Source organism: Triticum urartu, chromosome 5A (genome assembly GCF_056163025.1).
Source record: "Triticum urartu cultivar PI428250 chromosome 5A, HENAU_Tu73, whole genome shotgun sequence".
Taxonomy (NCBI): domain Eukaryota; kingdom Viridiplantae; phylum Streptophyta; class Magnoliopsida; order Poales; family Poaceae; genus Triticum; species Triticum urartu.
Window position 1 is genome coordinate 135,012,960 of NC_141877.1, and position 23,022 is coordinate 135,035,981.

General features: G+C 47.8%; 1 protein-coding gene across 2 annotated transcripts; it reads right to left on the bottom strand.

Annotated features, from left to right (window-relative positions):
- Positions 1–1,610: 1,610 nt before the first annotated feature.
- Positions 1,611–7,370, bottom strand: LOC125508166 (F-box family protein). 2 transcript variants are annotated; one of them, XM_048672772.2, is made up of 7 exons: positions 6,250–7,370; positions 4,160–4,285; positions 3,773–3,877; positions 2,880–3,279; positions 2,665–2,794; positions 2,281–2,569; positions 1,611–2,198 (listed from the first exon to the last, which is right to left on the bottom strand). In XM_048672772.2, exons 1-7 carry the CDS (start codon positions 6,901–6,903, stop codon positions 1,923–1,925), a joined length of 1,980 nt encoding a protein of 659 aa, XP_048528729.2. In that variant the 5' UTR covers positions 6,904–7,370; the 3' UTR covers positions 1,611–1,922. The 2 variants fall into 2 exon arrangements, with proteins under 2 accessions (XP_048528729.2, XP_048528728.2); XM_048672771.2 differs by having other exon boundaries at positions 2,281–2,575; positions 6,250–7,366.
- Positions 7,371–23,022: the final 15,652 nt, after the last annotated feature.

Sequence of the window (23,022 nt, forward strand, 5' to 3'; positions counted from 1 at the left end):
AAAAAATATGAACATCTACAATACTAAAACTATATAGTATGAAAATACGTTTCATGGTGCATCTGATAATATTGATGTCATATTGTGAATGTTATATTTTTTAATATAAAGTTAGTTAAACTCTACAAAGCTTGACTTTGGTCAAAACTTATATGCGGACTAAAAAAACGGAGGGAGTACATGCGTGTGCTCATCATTGTAGCCTGGGTCCTCCATATCCCCTTCTCTTGCTGGTTTTAACCAATCTTAGTAGTATTACAATATTCTTTAGAAGCTATTCTTTTGCCTATCATTTGATTGTGATTGCTAGTTGCATCTGAACATGAGTCATTGATACCCACTGCAAAAATCTAAAGTTAAATGTGTGTGTGATGATCTTACTCGGTTAATTCAACACCTCGTAGCCATCAGCCTTCTCCACACCTCGCAACCATTAGCCTCTTCACGTCGATCGAAGAGCTAACTTTTTCCCCAGTAAGATGTAACTTTTAGTTAATTCTCCATGAGTGTTGGATGTTTGTTTTTAGTATGATAAATGTATGTGTCATCTTACACGCCATTGGTATGTTCTTATTTTGATAGAGACCCACCGCCTAGATTCTTGTTGGGGTTGACGAGTTGCCTCCGTCTTGGGATCCAGTTGTCACGCCTAGCTTCCGTAATGTACACAAGCTTTTTGGCCTCTTATACCCTATTTATTTCAGGAACTTATTAACTCATGATTTGTTTCAGCTATATATGTACTAATATTTATGAGTGTGCTTGCTGTGAACTCATTTCAACACTGCTAAATAAAAACATTTGGTTTGGGATTTCATAACTATTTGTTGGGGTATTCATTTTCATCGTCATCTGGTAACATGTTGCCTTTAGTTGATGCTGACGTAACTTGCTGGCCAGGGGAATCCGAAAGACTTGAAATGTGTTAGCAGTGTGCTGCTTTGTAGCTAGCCTTGCCTGAACTGAGCTCAGGATGTACCTATGTGCAGAAATTTCTCTTTGTGTCTCTGATCATGCCTGAACTGAAACTTCCAGACCTCCAAAATTATCTTCTGCCTAATGTACAGAAATTTCTCTTTGTGTCTCTGATCATGCCTGAACTGAAACTATGCCTGAACTGAAACTTTCAGTCCTCCAAAATTATCTTCTGTGAGGCCATGATGATTCCAAGAAGCCTCTCATAGTATTATATACTTATTTCTTTGTTATTCTCTCATGTTTTACTGTTAACAAGATTTGATGCGAATGAGGTGTACCTATGTGCAGAAAACCACGACTTTGAAGATGGTTGAATTTTGTCAGCTCTCTATGTGGATCCTGTTTGTGATGAAGGATCATATCTTTTCTGAAACCATCAGAATAGACGATTGGAAAATCAGTCAAATTATGCTTCACATTTGACAACTTATTCTTTTGCTCACGCGTAGAAAGCTACTCCCTCCGTTCCTAAATATTTGTCTTTCTAGAGATTTTAAATGGTCACCACATACGGATGTATATAGACATATTTTAGAGTGTAGATTCACTCATTTTGCTCCGTATATAGTCACCATTTGAAACCTCTAGAAAGACAAATATTTAGGAACGGAGGGAGTAGTACACAACAGAGGTACAATATACAAAATCAACTACTTCAGGTTCCTTCTTTTACAGCATCTTTTCAGGTTCATATCAAATAGAGAACTCCACCTGCACAACTCTGCTGCGCAAAAAAAGGGCTTCACTGTACATACCATACACTGTATTTGACAGCAGATGCCATGTTTACTCACCATCACTGAACGCCGAGATGGTGTTCAAACACAAACATAATCTTGACCACACGTTGGGGATGGCATTGACAAGGCATGCAGTTATTGTGGATTTTCTAACATGGCTAGGCAGCCATGACAAACTTGGGTGAAGAATATGTACAGCTCAGATCAGATGGCATCCTTGTAAACAAGAGGCTTGTTGACCCATCTGATGCGGCAGCCGCAGGCTTGCAGCAGCTGGAGCAGATCAGGGGATAGCACGGTCTTCAAACCGCTGAGTATCTTCAGCTTCTTCAGCCTCCCACAAGCGGCTCTCAGAGCCATCTCGAACCCTTCTATGGAAACCCACGAGAGGTGCACCATCTTCACGTCCTGGAGGCACCTCAGGGAGCTAAGCAGGTGGCACAAGCCTAGGCCAGTAACTTGGCAGTATGATATGGTAAGCTGCAGAATATGGACAATCTAATAAGGTTCCTGCCTCGTCAGAACTTGTACAGGAAGAAGCTAAATTCTGCATACCATTTACCTGTCTAAGGTTTAGAGCATATCGGGCAAGAGCCCATAGGCCAGAATCATCGACAGAATAGCAGCGCTTCAAGTCAAGTTCTACCAGGCTCTTACAGCCAATGACAACCGAAGAAATTCCGATGCCTGTAATGCGGACCAGGCATCTCAGTTCAAGGTTTGTGAGCTCCTCCAGAGCACCCAGGTGGCTCAAACCACTATCAGTTATCTTGTTGCAGTAACAAAGGTTCAGCAGCTTAATTTTCTTGCAGCCGTTGGCTAAGGCTGCCAGCCCATCATCGGTGATAGAACTGCAGCTTTAGGATAGAAACATAATATGCAAGTTATTATTGTGCAAGGAAGATGGCTGGAAGCCTATAAAGAACAAACAAGGAGATCAAATTACCGATAGAGGTCAAGTTCAACGAGCTTTCCACACTTTGAACTAATAAAACCAAGGCCTTTGTCCGAAATACTTGAGCTCAGGCCTAATTTCAATATCAGCAGTTCAGAGCACTTCGCCAAATGATGCAACGCTGCAAGAGAATTAACTTCATATGACAATGCTCAAATCATGGACATGCTTGGATGAAAAAAGATGCAGTATGCAGTATCACAAACCTTCGTCATTCACTCCACAATCAGTGAGATCTATCTCCTTTAGATTGGGGCAACAGCTCGCAATTCTCTCTAGTCCTTTCTCGTTTATTGAAGAGCAGGACTCCAACCGGAGGCATTCAAGCATCTTACAGTTGTCAGCTATTGAATCAAGGGAATTGTTTGTGACTAGATTGCAGCATGTGAGATCAATTGTCCTTAGGTAGCTACAGCAAGCTACAAGTGAAGAGATGCCTTCATCTGTAACACCGTTGCATTTGCTTAGTCCAATCTCAACCAAGTTGGTACAACCTTCACCAATCGCTGAAAGAAAAGAGGATGACACTTCAAAGCCGTCAAGTCTCAACACGGTCAAGGTTGCCTTCAGTGTTACTAACTTGGATAGAAAATCCTGTCCAATCTCCTACAAAATTCAAGTAGAAGGTCAATAATCATCAGCAATTATGTATTTGTCATGTATCCCCTTAGATTATTAATTCATTCATTCATCATGGGGGCCAAGACTTCCCCCAAAGACATGCCATCATTTTATCAAAAAGTACAGCCAATGTGTGCAGCAAAGCAAGTAAGGGCCTCTTTGATTCGTAGGATTGCAAAAACACAGGAATAGGAAAAACGTAGGATTGAAATGGCATGTCCATTGGATCCCTATAGGATTTGAGTTTGTTTGATTGTGGCATGGGGAAAGCAAAGGATTTCTTCCAAGAGGTTGGAGTGGATGTTAGAATTCCTGTGAAATGCAGTACAAATAAATCCTTAGGAAAAAATCCTACAAGATTCAATCCTACGAATCAAACGACCAACGTAGGAAAAATTCCTAAGGATTCCAATCCTTCAAAAATCCTATAAAGATCCTTTGAATCAAAGAGACCCTAAAATTAGGAATACCAACTCACATGCAAACTATCTGCGGCATATAGCTTCTGGAGAAAACTGTGACCATCTATCAGTGAAGCTAACCCCTGGGAAGTCACATGATCACATCTTGACACATCAACACTCTGCAATGGAAGACGATATTTAGAATGGATCGATGCTTGGTAAGATGTAAAAGAATAATCGGACACTAAAAATTGCAGGTAAACTAGACCTATCCAGTTTAAAGTGTGGCGAGAGAGTAAGCAATAATTTCGGATGATCAAAGACATGATAATGGGCATGAGACAAAATCATTATCTATATACTATGTTTGACGAAAGAATAAGCCATATGATTTCAGGTGATGGAAGACATGATAATATGCAAGAGTATTCCTACATGAGACTACAATATTATCCATATACCTGCAATGAATTACTTCCTCTGCTAAGCAATTCCAGGCCTTCATCGTCTATACATGAGCAAGCAACCATGGCCAACTCCTCAAGCTTCTCAAGTGTCGATATTGATCTGAGGGACTCATTGCTCACCTGCAACAGAAAAGGAAAATTAAGTAAATCATATGTACAGTTCACAAAAAGAAGTGATTTCCAAAATTTTAGATGGAACCAAACTAATAACTTGAGTAGAAAGCAATTTGCTCATGAGTATGTTCAATCCATTATCGAGATAATTTCCAACATCAGTAAACAAATATACACTTTCAGGTTTAAACTGCTGCTACTTCCTTTCAGTAGTAGATGAAATTCAGAACTAACCAAATGCTGACAAAATACTAGATTATACTCCTCACATTAATACTTTGTTGCATATTATTAAATGGTTTGTAAGAAATTGCACCGTTAATTGATTAACAAATGTTACTTCCTTTCAGTAGTATATTATTATTATATAGTTTTTTATCACAGAGCAAGAAATCAGTATGTTTTCTGTAAGCATGAGGACTTCTCAATTTCCACTAAAAGGGAGACCTCCTTTCGTTACAATGGTGCCATGTGTCGAAGTAAAATTATGTTGGCAAAAACATTCCTCGTCGATTTAAGACTTTCGTTGGGCGTGCATTAAACTTGTTAACATGGATTCCAAAACATACACCATATGCCAAATGGATGCAGCCATGTCTACTCATTCCAATAGCATTCCCTAAGATGCATCAAAGTCACCAATAATATGACAAACCATTTAATGGTGCAATTTCTTACAAACTGCAAGAGATGAAGACCAAAGGTATATTTGGGATTAGAGTCTATCCTGTGGTTCTGCCTAGTCTCCCCCACTCAATTACCTAGATTCTGTTTTACCCAAACTCACTCCTTTCCAGCAGCAGCATGCCAAAAGTGTCGGCTGGAAAGGGTAGTATACTAGATTTTTTTATAGTGTCAAAAAATGTCTTATATTTTGATAAGGAAGGAGTAATACTGAACAACATGGCAATCAGGCCTGATGGCAATGACACGACACATGCAGTTCCTTTCAGTTCCATGACAGAAGAAGTACCCAAAATACAATTTCTCTTAAGTGACCAAAATACAATTCTTAGTATCGAAAATACTAGGAGGGATAGGGGCGACCAAAGTTGATATGGGAGGAGGCGGTAAAAAGAGGCTTGAAGGACTGGGATGTACCCAGGGATTTGGTTCTTGACAGGACTGCATGGAATGATGGAAATCAGTAATCCATGTACCAGAACCTTGATTTCTTTTGTTTACTTTTACTTTCTCTCTTCTCTTTTGGGTTCTCATGGTTTTCTGTTTGGTTTCATCTCTAGCCTACCCCAAATTGCTTGGGACAAATGGCTTTGTTGTTGTTGACCAAAATACAATTATAAATTGCACCAAGATATAATGAGTGCACTCCATAAAATGAGTCAAGTCTAATCTACACAGCAACAGATTGAGATTCAACATATACGGAGGTAAACTTCAACCAACGCATCATAATTTCCTAGTCAAAAGGACCAAGAACTAGTCCAGGTCAAAATCCATCTTTGCCACCTCTAACTCCTACAATACATACCAGTACCTATCACATGGTACAATTTTTTCAAATGTACTTTTGCCATCTGGCACCAAATTTGAACTTTTCTTGGGAAGGAAGATGTAACTAAAGTGTGATCCAAGAGGTCACGAGTTTTTCTAAAAGCCTATATACTAGCTACCAGAACAGATATGTAAGAACGTTTCCTATTCCAGCTGCATTCTTCCAAAGGTGTCTGCATAGGTTGACCCATACTACCCTAAAAGACACCTAACAAATGCATCAATCTCTAAACTGGATGAACCACCCAATAAGTCCAATGGTCCAATACCCCGAATCTCTTTGACATTTTCTGGGTCTAAAAGCAATCAATAAACATCAAAGTCACACTCTATGTATTCGTCGCCATATTGTTTCTCCTGTTTATCAAGGGTTCTAGTCCTAAGCCGAACGGACGAACCTAGACGTTTCCACTGCATAAGCGGGGAGTCCAACAGCTCATGTGGAAGTATATAACCTTTAGGTAGGAGATGTCAAGGCTGCGGAGCTCGCGGCACTTCTTCACAAGCAGATCGACACCGATGTCAGAGATTTCACGGCACCACTTGAAGCTCAGATTCTCCAGTCTGGGGCACCCCACGGCTACCTTGGCGAGTCCCATGTCAGTGACGCCCAGGCACTTTTCCAGATTCAGCTCCCTCAGCCCGGAGGCCGCGGCCAGCGCGGCAGCCTCCCTATCCCCAGCACCGACGCAGTGCGACAGGTCGACTGCCTCCAGCCTGGGGCAGGCGGCCACCAGGGCTTCCAGCCCGCGCCACCCCACTCCGCTGGCCCGCGCCAGGCAGACCTGTCGGACGGTGCCGAGGTCCGCGCCGGCCAAAGCGGCTGCAAGAGACGCGTCGTCGAGCGAGGCGCAGGCCGAGAGATCGAGCCGCTCGAGCGCAGGGAAGGCGCGGAGCAGGCGAGGGAGCGGCTCCCGGCGGAGCACCCGCAGAGCCCGGCGGTGCGCGGCCTCGGCGCGCGCGAAGGCGCGGCTGACGAGGCGGCAAGCCTTGCGGTCCCGCCGCTCCAGCACGCGGTCGAGAACCTGGCCCAGCAGATCCACGGACAGCGCCCCGACGCCACCGCCGCCGGTCCCGCCGCCGTACCTCTGCGCCTCCTCCTCGCTCATCGCGGGGTCGATCGGCCCCGTCGACTCGAGCGGCTGACGATTCCACCAGGCAGGCAGGCAGCTCGGCGCCGAGAGGGACGCCAGGCGAGGGCCGGCCTGTCGGAACGCGTGGAGCTTAGGTCGGGATGAAGAGGAAGGAGAAGACGGCGAGGTAGGGGTGGCCGCCGGGGATCGGGAGGCGCGGTGAGGCGGCGGCGGCCCTGCGGGGTCGGTATGGGGCGCAGCGCCTCAGCATGGTAGGATGATCCGCGCGCGGGGCGGGAGGCGGCCGCACGGTGCGATCGTTCCTGATCCGGGCGGCGGGGGAGGGGAGAGGCGACGACCGGTGGTGGCTGGGGGCTGGGGAAGGTACGGAGGAAGGTGGGGAGATGGGTGTGGAGCGGGGGGAGAGGGAGGATGGAGAAAGATGGAGATGTGGATAGGTAGCACCTGTCGGAGTAGCGCCTGCCCTCGGCCGAGGTGGAGGTAACACCTGAGACCAATGAAGGAAAGGAAGATGACCAAAATGTCCACGGGACGGCCGCCCGCCCGCCCGCCCATGGTTTTGGTTTTCTTTTCGACGGCAGAAAAGAAATGGAAAGAAGAGAGCTGCCGCAGCTGTTGTGCCTTAGTTCGGATGGGGATCGGGTAGGATAGTAGTACTGCATCCGTACTGCTCTACATTAATCTATGGACGAATTATGACTCACTCTCTTGAGTGCGGTGTGGTCATGTTTTTGGCATCGTTTTCTTTCCGCTGGACCGCAATTTGGGTTCTGGAAGATGCTATTATAACCTGTAAAGCCAAGAAAACGTAGGGGTGTTTGTGGAAAAGACATATGTCTCGCGCGGTCACGCTCCACTTTGATTCAGAGGGATATTCCCTGCTCAGGAAGAATATTCCTTTTCTTCCTTTTTTACTTTTTTTGCTAATGGACACCCTTCTTTCTTATTTAGAGCAACCCAAACGGACGGCGATTTCGTCCGCTTTTTGTCCGTTTGGATCGGTCAGACGGACACGGATGCCCGCTTTCGCATTTGGGTCGGCGCGTGCGCCCAACGCTGGCCTGAGACCCATTTTGACGCCGCCAAAAAAAATGAACGCACGCATATTAAAAAAAAGAAAAACAACATTAAATAAACATTAAAGCCGGCCACGAAGGCAGGCGAGAGTCCACGCGTCCATATTTGCATTTAAAAAAAAGAAAACAGCCTAAATTACTAGGCGGCGCGCTGCCCTAGGCGTCGTCGTCGTCGTCCTCGGGGTCCGTGAGGTCGATGAGCGTCGGCGCCGGCCCGGCCCAGGCAAACGCCGTGTTCCAGAGCGCCGTCATGTCAGTATTGGGGATCGTAGAAGAAAACAAAAAAAATTCCTACGTTTCACCAAGATCAATCTATGGATTCAACTAGCAACGAGAGGAGAGTGCATCTACATACCCTTGTAGATCGCAAGCGGAAGCGTTCAAGAGAACGGGGATGATGGAGTCGTACTCGCCGTGATCCAAATCACCGATGACCAAGTGCCGAACGGACGGCACCTCCGCGTTCAACACACGTATGAAGCGGATGACGTCTCCTCCTTCTTGATCCAGCAAGGGGAAGGAGAGGTTGATGAAGATTCAGCAGCACGACGGGGTGGTGGTGGATGCAGCAGTGATCGCAGCAGGGCTTCGCCGAGCTTCTGCGAAAGGGAGAGGTGTAGCAGGGGAGAGGGAGACGCCAAGGCTTGAGGTGCGGCTGCCCTCCCTCCCCCCTTTATATAGGCCCCCTAGGGGGGTGCGCCGGCCCTAGGAGATGGGATCTCCTAGGGGGGCGGCGGCCAAGGGGTGGAGTACCCCCCAAGGCAAGTGGAGGCGCCCCCTCCCCTAGAGTTCCCAACCCTAGACGCATGGGGGCCCAAGGGGGGGCGCACTAGCCCACTATGGGCTGGTTCCCCTCCCCACTTCAGCCCATGGGGCCCTCCGGGATGGGTGGCCCCACCCGGTGGACCCCCGGGACCCATCCGGTGGTCCCGGTACAATACCGGTGACCCCGAAACTTTCTCGATGGCCGAAACTACACTTCCTATATATAATTCTTCACCTCCGGACAATTCCGGAACTCCTCGTGACGTCCAGGATCTCATCCGGGACTCCGAACAACTTTCGGATTACTGCATACTCATATCTATACAACCCTAGCGTCACCGAACCTTCAGTGTGTAGACCCTACGGGTTCGGGAGACAAGCAGACATGACTGAGACGACTCTCTGGTCAATAACCAACAGCGGGATCTGGATACCCATGTTGGCTCCCACATGCTCCTCGATGATCTCATCGGATAAACCACGATGTCGAGGACCTAATCAATCCCGTACTCAATTCCCTTTGTCAATCGGTACGTTACTTGCCCGAGACTCGATCGCCCGTATCCCAATATCTTGTTCAGTCTCGTTACCGGCAAGTCACTTTACTCGTACCGTAATGCATGATCCCGTGATCAACCACTCGATCACATTGAGTTCATTATGATGATGCATTACCGAGTGGGCCCAGAGATACCTCTCCGTCATACGGAGTGACAAATCCCAGTCTCGATTCGTGCCAACCCAACAGACACTTTCGGAGATATCTGTAATGTACCTTTATAGTCACCCAATTACGTTGTGACGTTTGGCACTCCTACGGTATCCGGGAGTTGCACAATCTCATGGTCTAAGGAAATGATACTTGACATCCAGAAAAGCTACAGCAAACGAACTACACGATCTTTGTGCTATGCTTAGGTTTGGGTCTTGTCCATCACATCATTCTCCTAATGACGTGGTCCCGTTATCAATGACATCCCCATGTCCATAGCCAGGAAACCATGACTATCTGTTGATCAACGAGCTAGTCAACTAGAGGCTCACTAGGGACACATTGTGGTCTATGTATTCATACATGTATTACGATTTCCGGATAATACAATTATAGCATGAATAATAGACAATTATCATGAACAAGGAAATATAATAATCATTTTATTATTGCCTCTAGGGCATATGTCCAACAGTCTCCCACTTGCACTAGAGTCAATCATCTAGTTACATTGTGATGAATCGAACACCCATGGAATTCTGGTGTTGATCATGTTTTGCTCTAGGGAGAAGTTTAGTCAACGGATCTGCTACATTCAGGTCCGTATGTACTTTACAAATCTCTATGTCTCCATTTTGAACACTTTCACGAATGGAGTTGAAGCGACGCTTGATATGCCTGGTCTTCCTGTGAAACCTGGGCTCCTTGGCAAGGGCAATAGCTCCAGTGTTGTCACAGAAGAGAGTCATCGGGCCCGACGCATTGGGTATGACTCCTAGGTCGGTAATGAACTCCTTCACCCAGACTGCTTCGTGTGCTGCCTCCGAGGCTGCCATGTACTCCGCTTCACATGTAGATCCCGCCACAACGCTTTGCTTGCAACTGCACCAGCTTACTGCCCCACCATTCAAAATATACATGTATCCGGTTTGTGACTTAGAGTCATCCAAATCTGTGTCGAAGCTAGCATCGACGTAACCCTTTACGACGAGCTCTTCGTCACCTCCATAAACGAGAAACATTTCCTTGGTCCTTTTCAGGTACTTCAGGATATTTTTGACCGCTGTCCAGTGTTCCATGCCGGGATTACTTTGGTACCTTCCTAGCAAACTCACGGCAAGGTTTACATCAGGTCTGGTACATAGCATAGCATACATGATAGACCCTATGACCGAGGCATAGGGGACGACACTCATCTTTTCTCTATCTTCTGCCGTGGTCGGGCATTGAGCCAAGCTCAATCTCGTACCTTGCAATACAGGCAAGAACCCCTTCTTTGACTGATCCATTTTGAACTTCTTCAATATCTTGTCAAGGTACGTACTCTGTGAAAGACCAATGAGGCGTCTCGATCTATCTCTATAGATCTTGATGCCTAATATATAAGCAGCTTCTCCAAGGTCCTTCATTGAAAAACACTTGTTCAAATAGGTCTTTATGCTTTCCAAGAATTCTATATCATTTCCCATCAACAGTATGTCATCCACATACAATATGAGAAATGCTACAGAGCTCCCACTCACTTTCTTGTAAATGCAGGCTTCTCCATAAGTCTGCATAAACCCAAACGCTTTGATCATCTCATCAAAGCGAATGTTCCAACTCCGAGATGCTTGCACCACACCATAAATCGAGCGTTGGAGCTTGCACACCTTGTCAGCATTCTTAGGATCGATAAAACCTTCCGGCTGCATCATATACAATTCTTCCTTAAGGAAACCATTAAGCAATGCCGTTTTGACGTCCATTTGCCATATCTCATAATCATAGAATGCGGCAATTGCTAACATGATTCGGACGGACTTCAGCTTCGCTACGGGTGAGAAAGTCTCATCGTAGTCAACCCCTTGAACTTGTCGATAACCCTTAGCGACAAGCCGAGCTTTATAGATGGTCACATTACCATCCGCGTCTGTCTTCTTAAATATCCATTTATTTTCTATGGCTCGCCAATCAATCGGCAAGTCAGTCAAAGTCCATACTTCGTTTTCATACATGGATCCTATCTCGGATTTCATGGCTTCCAGCCATTTGTCGGAATCCGGGCCCGCCATCGCTTCTTCATAGTTTGAAGGTTCACCGTTGTCTAACAACATGATTTCCAAGACAGGGTTGCCGTACCACTTTGGTGCGAAACGTGTCCTTGTGGACCTACGAAGTTCAGTAGCAACTTGATCTGAAGTTTCATGATCATCATCAACAACTTCCTCTCTAGTCGGTGCAGGCACCTCAGGAACATTTTCTTGAGCTGCGCCACTTACCGGTTCAAGAGGTAATACTTCATCAAGTTCTACCTTCCTCCCACTTATTTCTTTCAAGAGAAACTCTTTCTCTAGAAAGGACCCATTCTTGGAAACAAAGATCTTGCCTTCAGATCTGAGGTAGAAGGTATACCCAACAGTTTCTTTAGGGTATCCTATGAAGACGCATTTTTCCGACTTGAGTTCGAGCTTTTCAGGTTGAAGTTTCTTGACATAAGCATCGCATCCCCAAACTTTTAGAAACGGCAGCTTAGGTTTCTTCCCAAACCATAATTCATACGGTGTCGTCTCAACGGATTTCGACGGAGCCCCATTTAAAGTGAATGCGGCAGTCTCTAAAGCATAGCCCCAAAATGATAGCGGTAAATCGGTAAGAGACATCATAGATCGCACCATATCTAATAGAGTGTGATTATGATGTTCGGACACACCATTACACTGAGGTGTTCCAGGCGGCGTGAGTTGTGAAACTATTCCACATTTTCTTAAGTGTGTGCCAAATTCGTGACTCAAGTATTCTCCCCCACGATCTGATCGCAAGAACTTGATTTTCCTGTCACGTTGATTCTCAACCTCACTCTGAAATTCCTTGAACTTTTCAAAGGTCTCAGACTTGTGTTTCATTAAGTAGACATACCCATATCTACTCAAGTCATCAGTGAGTGTGAGAACATAACGATAGCCACCGCGAGCCTCAACACTCATTGGACCGCACACATCAGTATGTATGATTTCCAATAAGTTGGTTGCTCGCTCCATTGTTCCTGAGAATGGAGTCTTGGTCATTTTACCCATGAGGCATGGTTCGCACGTGTCAAATGATTCGTAATCAAGAGACTCTAAAAGTCCATCTGCATGGAGCTTCTTCATGCGTTTGACACCTATGTGACCAAGGCGGCAGTGCCACAAGTATGTGGGACTATCATTATCAACCTTACATCTTTTGGTATTCACACTATGAATATGTGTAGCATTACGCTCGAGATTCATTAAGAATAAACCATTCACCATCGGAGCATGACCATAAAACATATCTCTCATACAAATAGAACAACCATTATTCTCGGATTTAAATGAGTAGCCATCTCGTATTAAACGAGATCCTGATACAATGTTCATGCTCAAAGCTGGCACTAAATAACAATTATTGAGGTTTAAAACTAATCCCGTAGGTAAATATAGAGGTAGCATGCCGACGACGATCACATCGACCTTGGAGCCATTCCCGACGCGCATCGTCACCTCGTCCTTCGCCAGTCTCCGCTTATTCCGCAGCTCCTGCTTTGAGTTATAAATGTGAGCAACTGCACCGGTATCAAATACCCAGGAGCTACTACGAGTAATGGTAAGGTACACATCAATTACATGTATATCACATATACCTTTTGTGATGCCGGCCTTCTTGTCCGCTAAGTATTTGGGGCAGTTCCGCTTCCAGTGACCACTTCCCTTGCAATAAAAGCACTCAGTCTCGGGCTTGGGTCCATTCTTTGGCTTCTTCCCGACAGCTTGCTTACCAGGCGCGGCAACTCCCTTGCCGTCCTTCTTGAAGTTCTTCTTACCCTTGCCTTTCTTGAACTTAGTGATTTTATTCACCATCAACACTTGATGTTCCTTTTTGACTTCTACCTCTGCTGATTTCAGCATTGCAAATACTTCAGGAATGGTCTTTTCCATCCCCTGCATATTGAAGTTCATCACAAAGCTCGTGTAGCTTGGTGGAAGCGACTGAAGGATTCTGTCAATGACCGCGTCATCCGGGAGATTAACTCCCAGCTGAGTCAAGCGGTTATGCAACCCAGACATTTTGAGTATGTGCTCACTGACAGAACTATTTTCCTCCATCTTACAGTTGAAGAACTTGTCGGAGACTTCATATCTCTCGACCCGGGCATGAGCTTGGAAAACCATTTTCAGCTCTTCGAACATCTCATATGCTCCGTGTCGCTCAAAATGCTTTCGGAGCCCCGGTTCTAAGCTGTAAAGCATGCCGCACTGAACGAGGGAGTAATCATCAGCATGTGTCTGCCAAGCGTTCATAACGTCTTGGTTCTGTGGGACGGGTGTGTCACCTAGCGGTGCTTCTAGGACATAATCTTTCTTGGCAGCTATGAGGATGATCCTCAGGTTCCGGACACAGTCTGTATAGTTGCTGCCATCGTATTTCAGCTTGGTTTTCTCTAGGAACGCGTTGAAGCTGAGGACAACGTTGGGCATTTGATCTACAAGACATATTGTAAAGATTTTAGACTAAGTTCATGATAATTAAGTTCATCTAATCAAATTATTCAATGAACTCCCACTTAGATAGACATCCCTCCAGTCATCTAAGTGTAACATGATCCGAGTTTACTAGGCCGTGTCCGATCATCCCATGACGGACTAGTCAACATCGGTGAACATATTCATGTTGATCGTATCTTCTATACGACTCATGCTCGACCTTTCGGTCTTTTGTGTTCCGAGGCCATGTCTGTACATGCTAGGCTCGTCAAGTCAACCTAAGTGTATTGCGTGTGTAAATCTGTCTTACACCCGTTGTATGTGAACGTTGGAATCTATCACACCCGATCATCACGTGGTGCTTCGAAACAACAAACTGTCTCAACGGCGCAGAGTTAGGGGGAACACTTTCTTGAAATTATTATGAGGGATCATCTTATTTACTACCGTCGTTCTAAGTAAACAAGATGCAAAAACATGATAAATATCACATGCAATCAAATAATAGTGACATGATATGGCCAATATCATATAGCTCCTTTGATCTCCATCTTGGGGCTCCATGATCATCTTGTCACCGGCATGACACCATGATCTTCATCATCATGATCTCCATCATCGTGTCTCCATGAAGTTGCTCGCCAACTATTACTTCTACTACTATGGCTAACGCTTTAGCAATAAAGTAAAGTAATTACATGACGTTTATGTTGACACGCAGGTCATAAATAAATAAAGACAACTCCTATGGCTCCTGCCGGTTGTCATACTCATCGACATGCAAGTCGTGATCCCTATTACAAGAACATGATCAATCTCATACATCACATATATCATTCATCATTCATCACAACTTTTGGCCATATCACATCACAAAACACTTGCTGCAAAAACAAGTTAGACGTCCTCTAATTGTTGTTGCAAGTTTTTACGTGGCTGCTATAGGTTTCTAGCTAGAACGTTTCTTACCTACGCCAAAACCACAACGTGAATTGCCAATTTCTATTTACCCTTCATAAGGACCATGTTCATCGAATCCGATCCGACTAAAGTGGGAGAGACAGACACCCGCCAGCCACCTTATGCAACTAGTTCATGTCAATCGGTGGAACCGGTCTCACGTAAGCGTACGTGTAAGGTTGGTCCGGGCCGCTTCATCCCACGATGCCGCCGAATCAAGATAAGACTAGTAACAGCAAGCAAATTGACAATATCGACGCCCACAACTACTTTGTGTTCTACTCGTGCATAGTAACTACGCATAGACCTAGCTCATGATGCCACTGTTGGGGATCGTAGCAGAAAACAAAAAAAATTCCTACGTTTCACCAAGATCAATCTATGGAGTCAACTAGCAAAGAGAGGAGAGTGCATCTACATACCCTTGTAGATCGCGAGCGGAAGCGTTCAAGAGAACGGGGATGATGGAGTCGTACTCGCCGTGATCCAAATCACCGATGACCAAGTGCCGAACGGACGACACCTCCGCGTTCAACACACGTACGGAGCGGATGACGTCTCCTCCTTCTTGATCCAGCAAGGGGGAAGGAGAGGTTGATGAAGATCCAGCAGCACGACGGCGTGGTGGTGGATGCAGCAGTGATCACAGCAGGGCTTCGCCGAGCTTCTGCGAGAGGGAGAGGTGTAGCAGGGGAGAGGGAGGCGCCAAGGCTTGAGGTGCGGCTGCCCTCCCTCCCCCCCTTTATATAGGCCCCCTAGGGGGGTGCGCCGGCCCTAGGAGATGGGATCTCCTAGGGGGGCAGCGGCCAAGGGGTGGAGTACCCCCCAAGGCAAGTGGAGGCGCCCCCTCCCCTAGGGTTCCCAACCCTAGGCGCATGGGGGGCCCAAGGGGGGCGCACCAGCCCACTATGGGCTGGTTCCCCTCCCCACTTCAGCCCATGGGGCCCTCCGGGATGGGTGGCCCCACCCGGTGGACCCCCGGGACCCATCCGATGGTCCCGGTACAATACTGGTGACCCCGAAACTTTCTCGATGGCCGAAACTACACTTCCTATATATAATTCTTCACCTCCGGACAATTCCAGAACTCCTCGTGATGTCCAGGATCTCATCCGGGACTTCGAACAACTTTCGGATTACTGCATACTCATATCTATACAACCCTAGCGTCACCAAACCTTAAGTGTGTAGACCCTACGGGTTCGGGAGACAAGCAGACATGACCGAGACGACTCTCTGGTTAATAACCAACAGCGGGATCTGGATACCCATGTTGGCTCCCACATGCTCCTCGATGATCTCATCGGATAAACCACGATGTCGAGGACCTAATCAATCCCGTACTCAATTCCCTTTGTCAATCGGTACATTACTTGCCCGAGACTCGATCGCCCGTATCCCAATATCTTGTTCAGTCTCGTTACCGGCAAGTCACTTTACTCGTACCATAATGCATGATCCCGTGATCAACTACTTGATCACATTGAGCTCATTATGATGATGCATTACCGAGTGGGCCCAGAGATACCTCTCCGTCATACGGAGTGACAAATCCCAGTCTCGATTCGTGCCAACCCAACAGACACTTTCGGAGATACCTGTAATGTACCTTTATAGTCACCCAGTTACGTTGTGACGTTTGGCACACCCAAGGCACTCCTACGGTATCCGGGAGTTGCACAATCTCATGGTCTAAGGAAATGATGCTTGACATCCAGAAAAGCTAGCAAACGAACTACACGATCTTTGTGCTATGCTTAGGTTTGGGTCTTGTCCATCACATCATTCTCCTAATGATGTGATCCCGTTATCAATGACATCCCCATGTCCATAGCCAGGAAACCATGACTATCTGTTGATCAACGAGCTAGTCAACTAGAGGCTCACTAGGGAAACATTGTGGTCTATGTATTCACACATGTATTACAATTTCCGGATAATACAATTATAGCATGAATAATAGACAATTATCATGAACAAGGAAATATAATAATCATTTTATTATTGCCTCTAGGGCATATTTCCAACAGTCGGGTAGTGCCGGCGCGGGGGGTTGTGCGGCCGCCTGTGCAGCCGCGGCCTGGCGCGCCTCCTCCTCGGCCTCGCGCGCCTCCTCCTCGGCCTCGCACTGCTCCTCCTCGAGGTCGCGCTCGAGCATCTCGAGGTACTCGTCGTCGCGGCGCTCCTCGGCCACCCTGATGTTGTGCTAGTGCTCGAGGTACGCCTTCTCCTGCGCCGGCGTCGCTCCCATCCAGACCGGCGGCGCGCGTACCCATTCGCGCACTACTCCCGTCCAGGAGTAGCGCTCGATGGGGGATGGCTCGGGCTCCGCCTCCGGCTTGATGGGGGCGGTGGGGCCACTGGTGGCATCACGTTGTCGCCCGCCGCGGAGAGGGCAAGGGCCTGCGCCATTGCCGCCTCGTACAGAGCCTCTTCTTCCGCCTCGGCCCTGCGCCGCTCGTCCTCCTCGCTCTCCCGGAAGACGGCCGCAAGTGCTGCCTAGTAGGCGTCCTCCACCGCCTGGTCCTCCTCACGGACGACGAGCGCCGATGGCGGCGACCTTCGGTCGACCTCGCGCACGCCCCGTCGCCTCGCCTCCTTGTGCTCGAAGGCGAACCACCTCGCCCAGTTGGGCGAGTCGGTTGTGTAGGCGGCCTCGCGGCGCTGCTCCGACGTCAGCATCGCCCGCCGGCGCCGCACCTCCTCCGCGTGAGCACGAGCCGACCGCGACGCCGCCGGCACTGGGATCCTCTCTGGATCCAGATGTCAGTCGTGCGGCAGCGTCACGTCGGGATACGGCAAAGGCTGGCATTGCTGTCAGTGCCACTCCGCCTGGTGCACTGGCACGTTCATGCGCTGCCTCTGTCGGCGAGGCGCCGGCGGAGGCGGGAGGAAAGGGGTGGCGGGGGACTTGCCATTGGCCTTGCTACCACTGGCGCCGGAGAAGAGGCCCATCTCTACTGTGGTTGTTGTGGCTAGGGTTTGCCGGCGACGAGGGAGCAAAGGATGGCAGATGTGGATGACGAGTTTGGATGAGGACGGCCCCGCCGCACGGTCGGCTTAAAAAGGACGAGCGCCGTCGCTGACGCGTGGGCCCGTCGTCATAAATTAAGCTGACCGCATGGGCAGCGGGTAGTTGGACGGCCGCCATGTGGGGACGCGGCGGACAGCGGGAAGGCGCGCGAAGCGTCCGTTCGGCGTCCGCGCCGACGCATTTGGGGCGCAAATTTGGACCGCAAATGCGTCGGCGCGGACGCGACGCGGACGTGATTTGGGTTTGGGTCGGCGCGTTGGGCCGCCACTTTTGTCCACGCCGACCCAAACAGACGCAGGCTGACGAAATAGGTCGGCCCTTTGGAGTTGCTCTTACTCCGCACATTAGGTTTGTCTAAAGTCAAACTTTATACATACTTTTGACAAGTTTGTAGAAAAATATATTAGAAATATATATACACCACCAAATCATATCATTGGATTCATCATTGCATATATTTTTGCATCATATAAATTTGTCACTCTAAATGTTCATATTGTTTTCTACAAACTTGATCAAATTTTATTAAGTTTGACTTCAATCAAAACTAATATGTGGAGTAAATAAAAACAGAGTGAGTAACAAGGATTTATTTGAATTAAGGAAAAAGTGGGGGAGTTATAGTATTTATCCAGTGGATTTATAAAATGATAAAGGTAAATGATCGCGTAATTTCAAGAGGGAGAAAAAGATTCTGCAACTCACTTGGAATTATTAATTTCCTAAGCACAAAAAACTTTTGTGCCAAATATGATCCCTTTTCTATTTTAAAACGGAAACCACGTCACCTATTTTCCAATATCAAAGCTTATGTGGGCTGATTACGACGGATGATACTTGCCTGCTCCCTTCCCATGCTCCCATCCATGCTCCCGCATACGTGGCTTGATTTGATTGGAAGAAAATAAGGCCCGGCCCCACCCCCTGAAAATCAGGGGGGAGATGATTAGATTAGAAAAGAAAAAGGGACAAGAATAGCCATAGGATGAAGTGGGAGCACGGATGGGAGCATGGAGAGGGAGCAGGCAAGCCGGATCCGATTACGACTTACAAGTAGTTACCGCACATTTTAGCATTAAATTCCTTGCCGACCGAACTTCCTCGGATGCATCGCGTGTTGGGGAATGTAGCAAAATTTTAAAATTTTCTACGCATCACCAAGATCAATCTATGGAGTCATCTAGCAACGAGGGAGAGAGGAGTGCATCTACATACCCTTGTAGATCGCGTGCGGAAGCGTTCAAGAGAACGGGGTTGATGGAGTCGTACTCGACGTGATTCAAATCACCGATGACCTAGTGCCGAACGGACGGCACCTCCACGTTCAACACACGTACGGTTAGGAAGACGTCTCCTCCTTCTTGATCCAGCAAGGGGGAAGGAGAGGTTGATGAAGATCCAGTAGCACGACGGCGTGGTGGTGGATGCAGTAGGATCCCGGCAGGGCTTCGCCAAGCGCAAGCGGGGAGGAGAGGTGTTACAGAGGGAGAGGGAGGCGCCAAGAGCAAGGGGTGCGGCTGCCCTCCCTCCCTCCTTCTTTTATATAGGGCCTTGGGGGGCGCCGGCCCTAGGGAGATGGATCTCCAAGGGGCGGCGGCCAAGGGTGGCTTCCCCCCCAAGCCAAGTTGGGGGCGCCCCACCCCTAGGGTTTCCCAACCCTAGGCGCAGGGCAGGCCCAAGGGAAGGGGGGCACCAGCCCACTAAGGGCTGGTTCCCCACCCAATTCAGCCCATGGGGCCCTCCGGGATAGGTAGCCCCACCCGGTGGACCCCTAGGACCCTTCCGGTGGTCCCGGTACAATACCGGTAACCATTCCTGACGCGTATCGTCACCTCGTCCTTCGCCAGTCTCCGTTTATTCCGCAGCTCCTGCTTTGAGTTACAAATGTGAGCAACCGCACCGGTATCAAATACCCAGGAGCTACTACGAGTACTGGTAAGGTACACATCAATTACATGTATATCACATATACCTTTAGTGTTGCCGGCCTTCTTGTCCGCTAAGCATTCGGGGCAGTTCCGCTTCCAGTGACCACTTCCCCTGCAATAAAAACACTCAGTCTCGGGCTTGGGTCCATTCTTTGGCTTCTTCCCGGTAGCTTGCTTACCGGGCGCGGCAACTCCCTTGCCGTCCTTCTTGAAGTTCTTCTTACCCTTGCCTTTCTTGAACTTAGTGGTTTTATTCACCATCAACACTTGATGTTCCTTTTTGATTTCCACCTCTGCTGATTTCAGCATTGAATACACCTCAGGAATGGTCTTTTCCATCCCCTGCATATTGAAGTTCATCACAAAGCTCTTGTAGCTCGGTGGAAGCGACTGAAGGATTCTGTCAATGACCGCATCATCCGGAAGATTAACTCCCAGCTGAGTCAAGCGGTTATGCAACCCAGACATTCTGAGTATGTGCTCACTGACAGAACTATTTTCCTCCATCTTATAGCTGAAGAACTTGTCGGAGACTTCATATCTCTCGACCCGGGCATGAGCTTGAAAAACCATTTTCAGCTCTTTGAACATCTCGTATGCTCCGTGTCTCTCAAAACGCTTTTGGAGCCCCGGTTCTAAGTTGTAAAGCATGCCGCACTGAACGAGGGAGTAATCATCAGCACGTGACTGCCAAGTGTTCATAACGTCTTGGTTCTGTGGGGCAGGTGTGTCACCTAGCGGTGCTTCTAGGACATAATCTTTCTTGGCAGCTATGAGGATGATCCTCAGGTTCCGGACCCAGTCCGTATAGTTGCTGCCATCGTCTTTCAGCTTGGTTTTCTCTAGGAACGCGTTGAAGTTGAGGACAACGTGGGCCATTTGATCTACAAGACATATTGTAAAGATTTTAGACTAAGTTCATGATAATTAAGTTCATCTAATCAAATTACTCAATGAACTCCCACTCAGATAGACATCCCTCTAGTCATCTAAGTGAAACATGATCCGAGTTAACTAGGCCGTGTCCGATCATCACGTGAGACGGACTAGCCAACATCGGTGAACATCTTCATGTTGATCGTATCTTCTATATGACTCATGCTCGACCTTTCGGTCTTCCGTGTTCCGAGGCCATGTCTGTACATGCTAGGCTCGTCAAGTCAACCTAAGTGTATTGCGTGTGTAAATCTGGCTTACACCCGTTGTATTCGAACGTTAGAATCTATCACACCCGATCATCACGTGGTGCTTCGAAACAACGAACCTTCGCAACGGTGCATAGTTAGGGGGAACACTTTCTTGAAATTATTGTGAGGGATCATCTTATTTAAGCTACCGTCGTTCTAAGCAAATAAGATGTAAACATGATAAACATCACATGCAATCAAATAGTGACATGATATGGCCAATATCATTTGCTCCTTTTGATCTCCTTCTTCGGGGCTCCATGATCATCGTTGTCACCGGCATGACACCATGATCTCCATCATCATGATCTCCATCATCATGTCTTCTTGAAGTTGTCTCGTCATCTATTACTTCTACTACTATGGCTAACGCTTTAGCAATAAAGTAAAGTAATTACATGACGTTTATGTTGACACGCAGGTCATAAATAAATAAAGACAACTCCTATGGCTCCTGCCGGTTGTCATACTCATCGACATGCAAGTCGTGATTCCTATTACAAGAACATGATCATCTCATACATCACATATATCATTCATGACATCCTTTGGCCATATCACATCACAAAACACTTGCTGCAAAAACAAGTTAGACGTCCTCTAATTGTTGTTGCAAGTTTTTATGTGGCTGCTATAGGTTTCTAGCTAGAACGTTTCTTACCTACGCCAAAACCACAACGTGAATTGCCAATTTCTATTTACCCTTCATAAGGACCCTGTTCATAGAATCCGATCCGACTAAAGTGGGAGAGACAGACACCCGCCAGCCACCTTATGCAACTAGTGCATGTCAGTCGGTGGAACCAGTCTCACGTAAGTGTACGTGTAAGGTCGGTCCGGGCCGCTTCATCCCACGATGCTGCCGAATCAAGATAAGACTAGTAACAGCAAGCAAATTGACAATATCGACGCCCACAACTGCTTTGTGTTCTACTCGTGCATAGTAACTACGCATAGACCTTGCTCATGATGCCACTGGGGGGAATGTAGCAGAATTTTAAAATTTTCTACGCATCACCAAGATCAATCTATGGAGTCATCTAGCAACGAGGGAGAGAGGAGTGCATCTACATACCCTTGTAGATCGCGTGCAGAAGCGTTCAAGAGAACGGGGTTGATGGAGTTGTACTCGACGTGATTCAAATCACCGATGACCTAGTGCCGAACGGACGGCACCTCCGCGTTCAACACACGTACGGTTAGGAAGGCGTCTCCTCCTTCTTGATCCAGCAAGGGGGAAGGAGAGGTTGATGAAGATCCAGCAGCACGACGGCGTGGTGGTGGATGCAGCAGGATCCCGGCAGGGCTTTGCCAAGCGCAAGCGGGGAGGAGAGGTGTTACGGAGGGAGAGGGAGGCGCCAAGAGCAAGGGGTGCGGCTGCCCTCCCTCCCCCCTTCTTTATATAGGGGCCTTGGGGGGCGCCGGCCCTAGGGAGATGGATCTCCAAGGGGCGGCGCCCAAGGGTGGCTTCCCCCCCAAGCCAAGTGGGGGGCGCCCCACCCCTAGGGTTTCCCAACCCTAGGCGCAGGGCAGGTCCAAGGGGGGGCGCACCAGCCCACTAAGGGCTGGTTCCCCACCCAATTCAGCCCATGGGGCCCTCCGGGATAGGTGGCCCCACCCGGTGGACCCCCGGGACCCTTCCGGTGGTCCCGGTACAATATCGGTAACCCCCGAAACCTTCCCGATGGCCAAAACTGGAAATCCCATATATAAATCTTTACCTCCGGACCATTCCGGAACTCCTCGTGACGTCCGATCTCATCCGGGACTCCGAACAACTTTCAGGTTACTGCATACTAATATCTCTACAACCCTAGCGTCACCGAACCTTAAGTGTGTAGACCCTACGGGTTCGGGAGACATGCAGACATGACCGAGACGCCTCTCCGGTCAATAACCAACAGCGGGATCTGGATACCCATGTTGGCTCCCACATGCTCCACGATGATCTCATCGGATGAACCACGATGTCGAGGATTTAATCAATC

Coding starts and splice junctions, on each gene's coding strand:
- LOC125508166 (XM_048672771.2), bottom strand. CDS start 6,903: ATGAGCGAGGAGGAGGCGCAGAGGTACGGCGGCGGGACCGGCGGCGGT. Junction 3,280..3,772: donor ATGCCGCAGATAGTTTGCAT/GTGAGTTGGTAT, acceptor TGAATTTTGTAG/GAGATTGGACAGGATTTTCT. Junction 2,199..2,280: donor ATGCTCTAAACCTTAGACAG/GTAAATGGTATG, acceptor CATATTCTGCAG/CTTACCATATCATACTGCCA.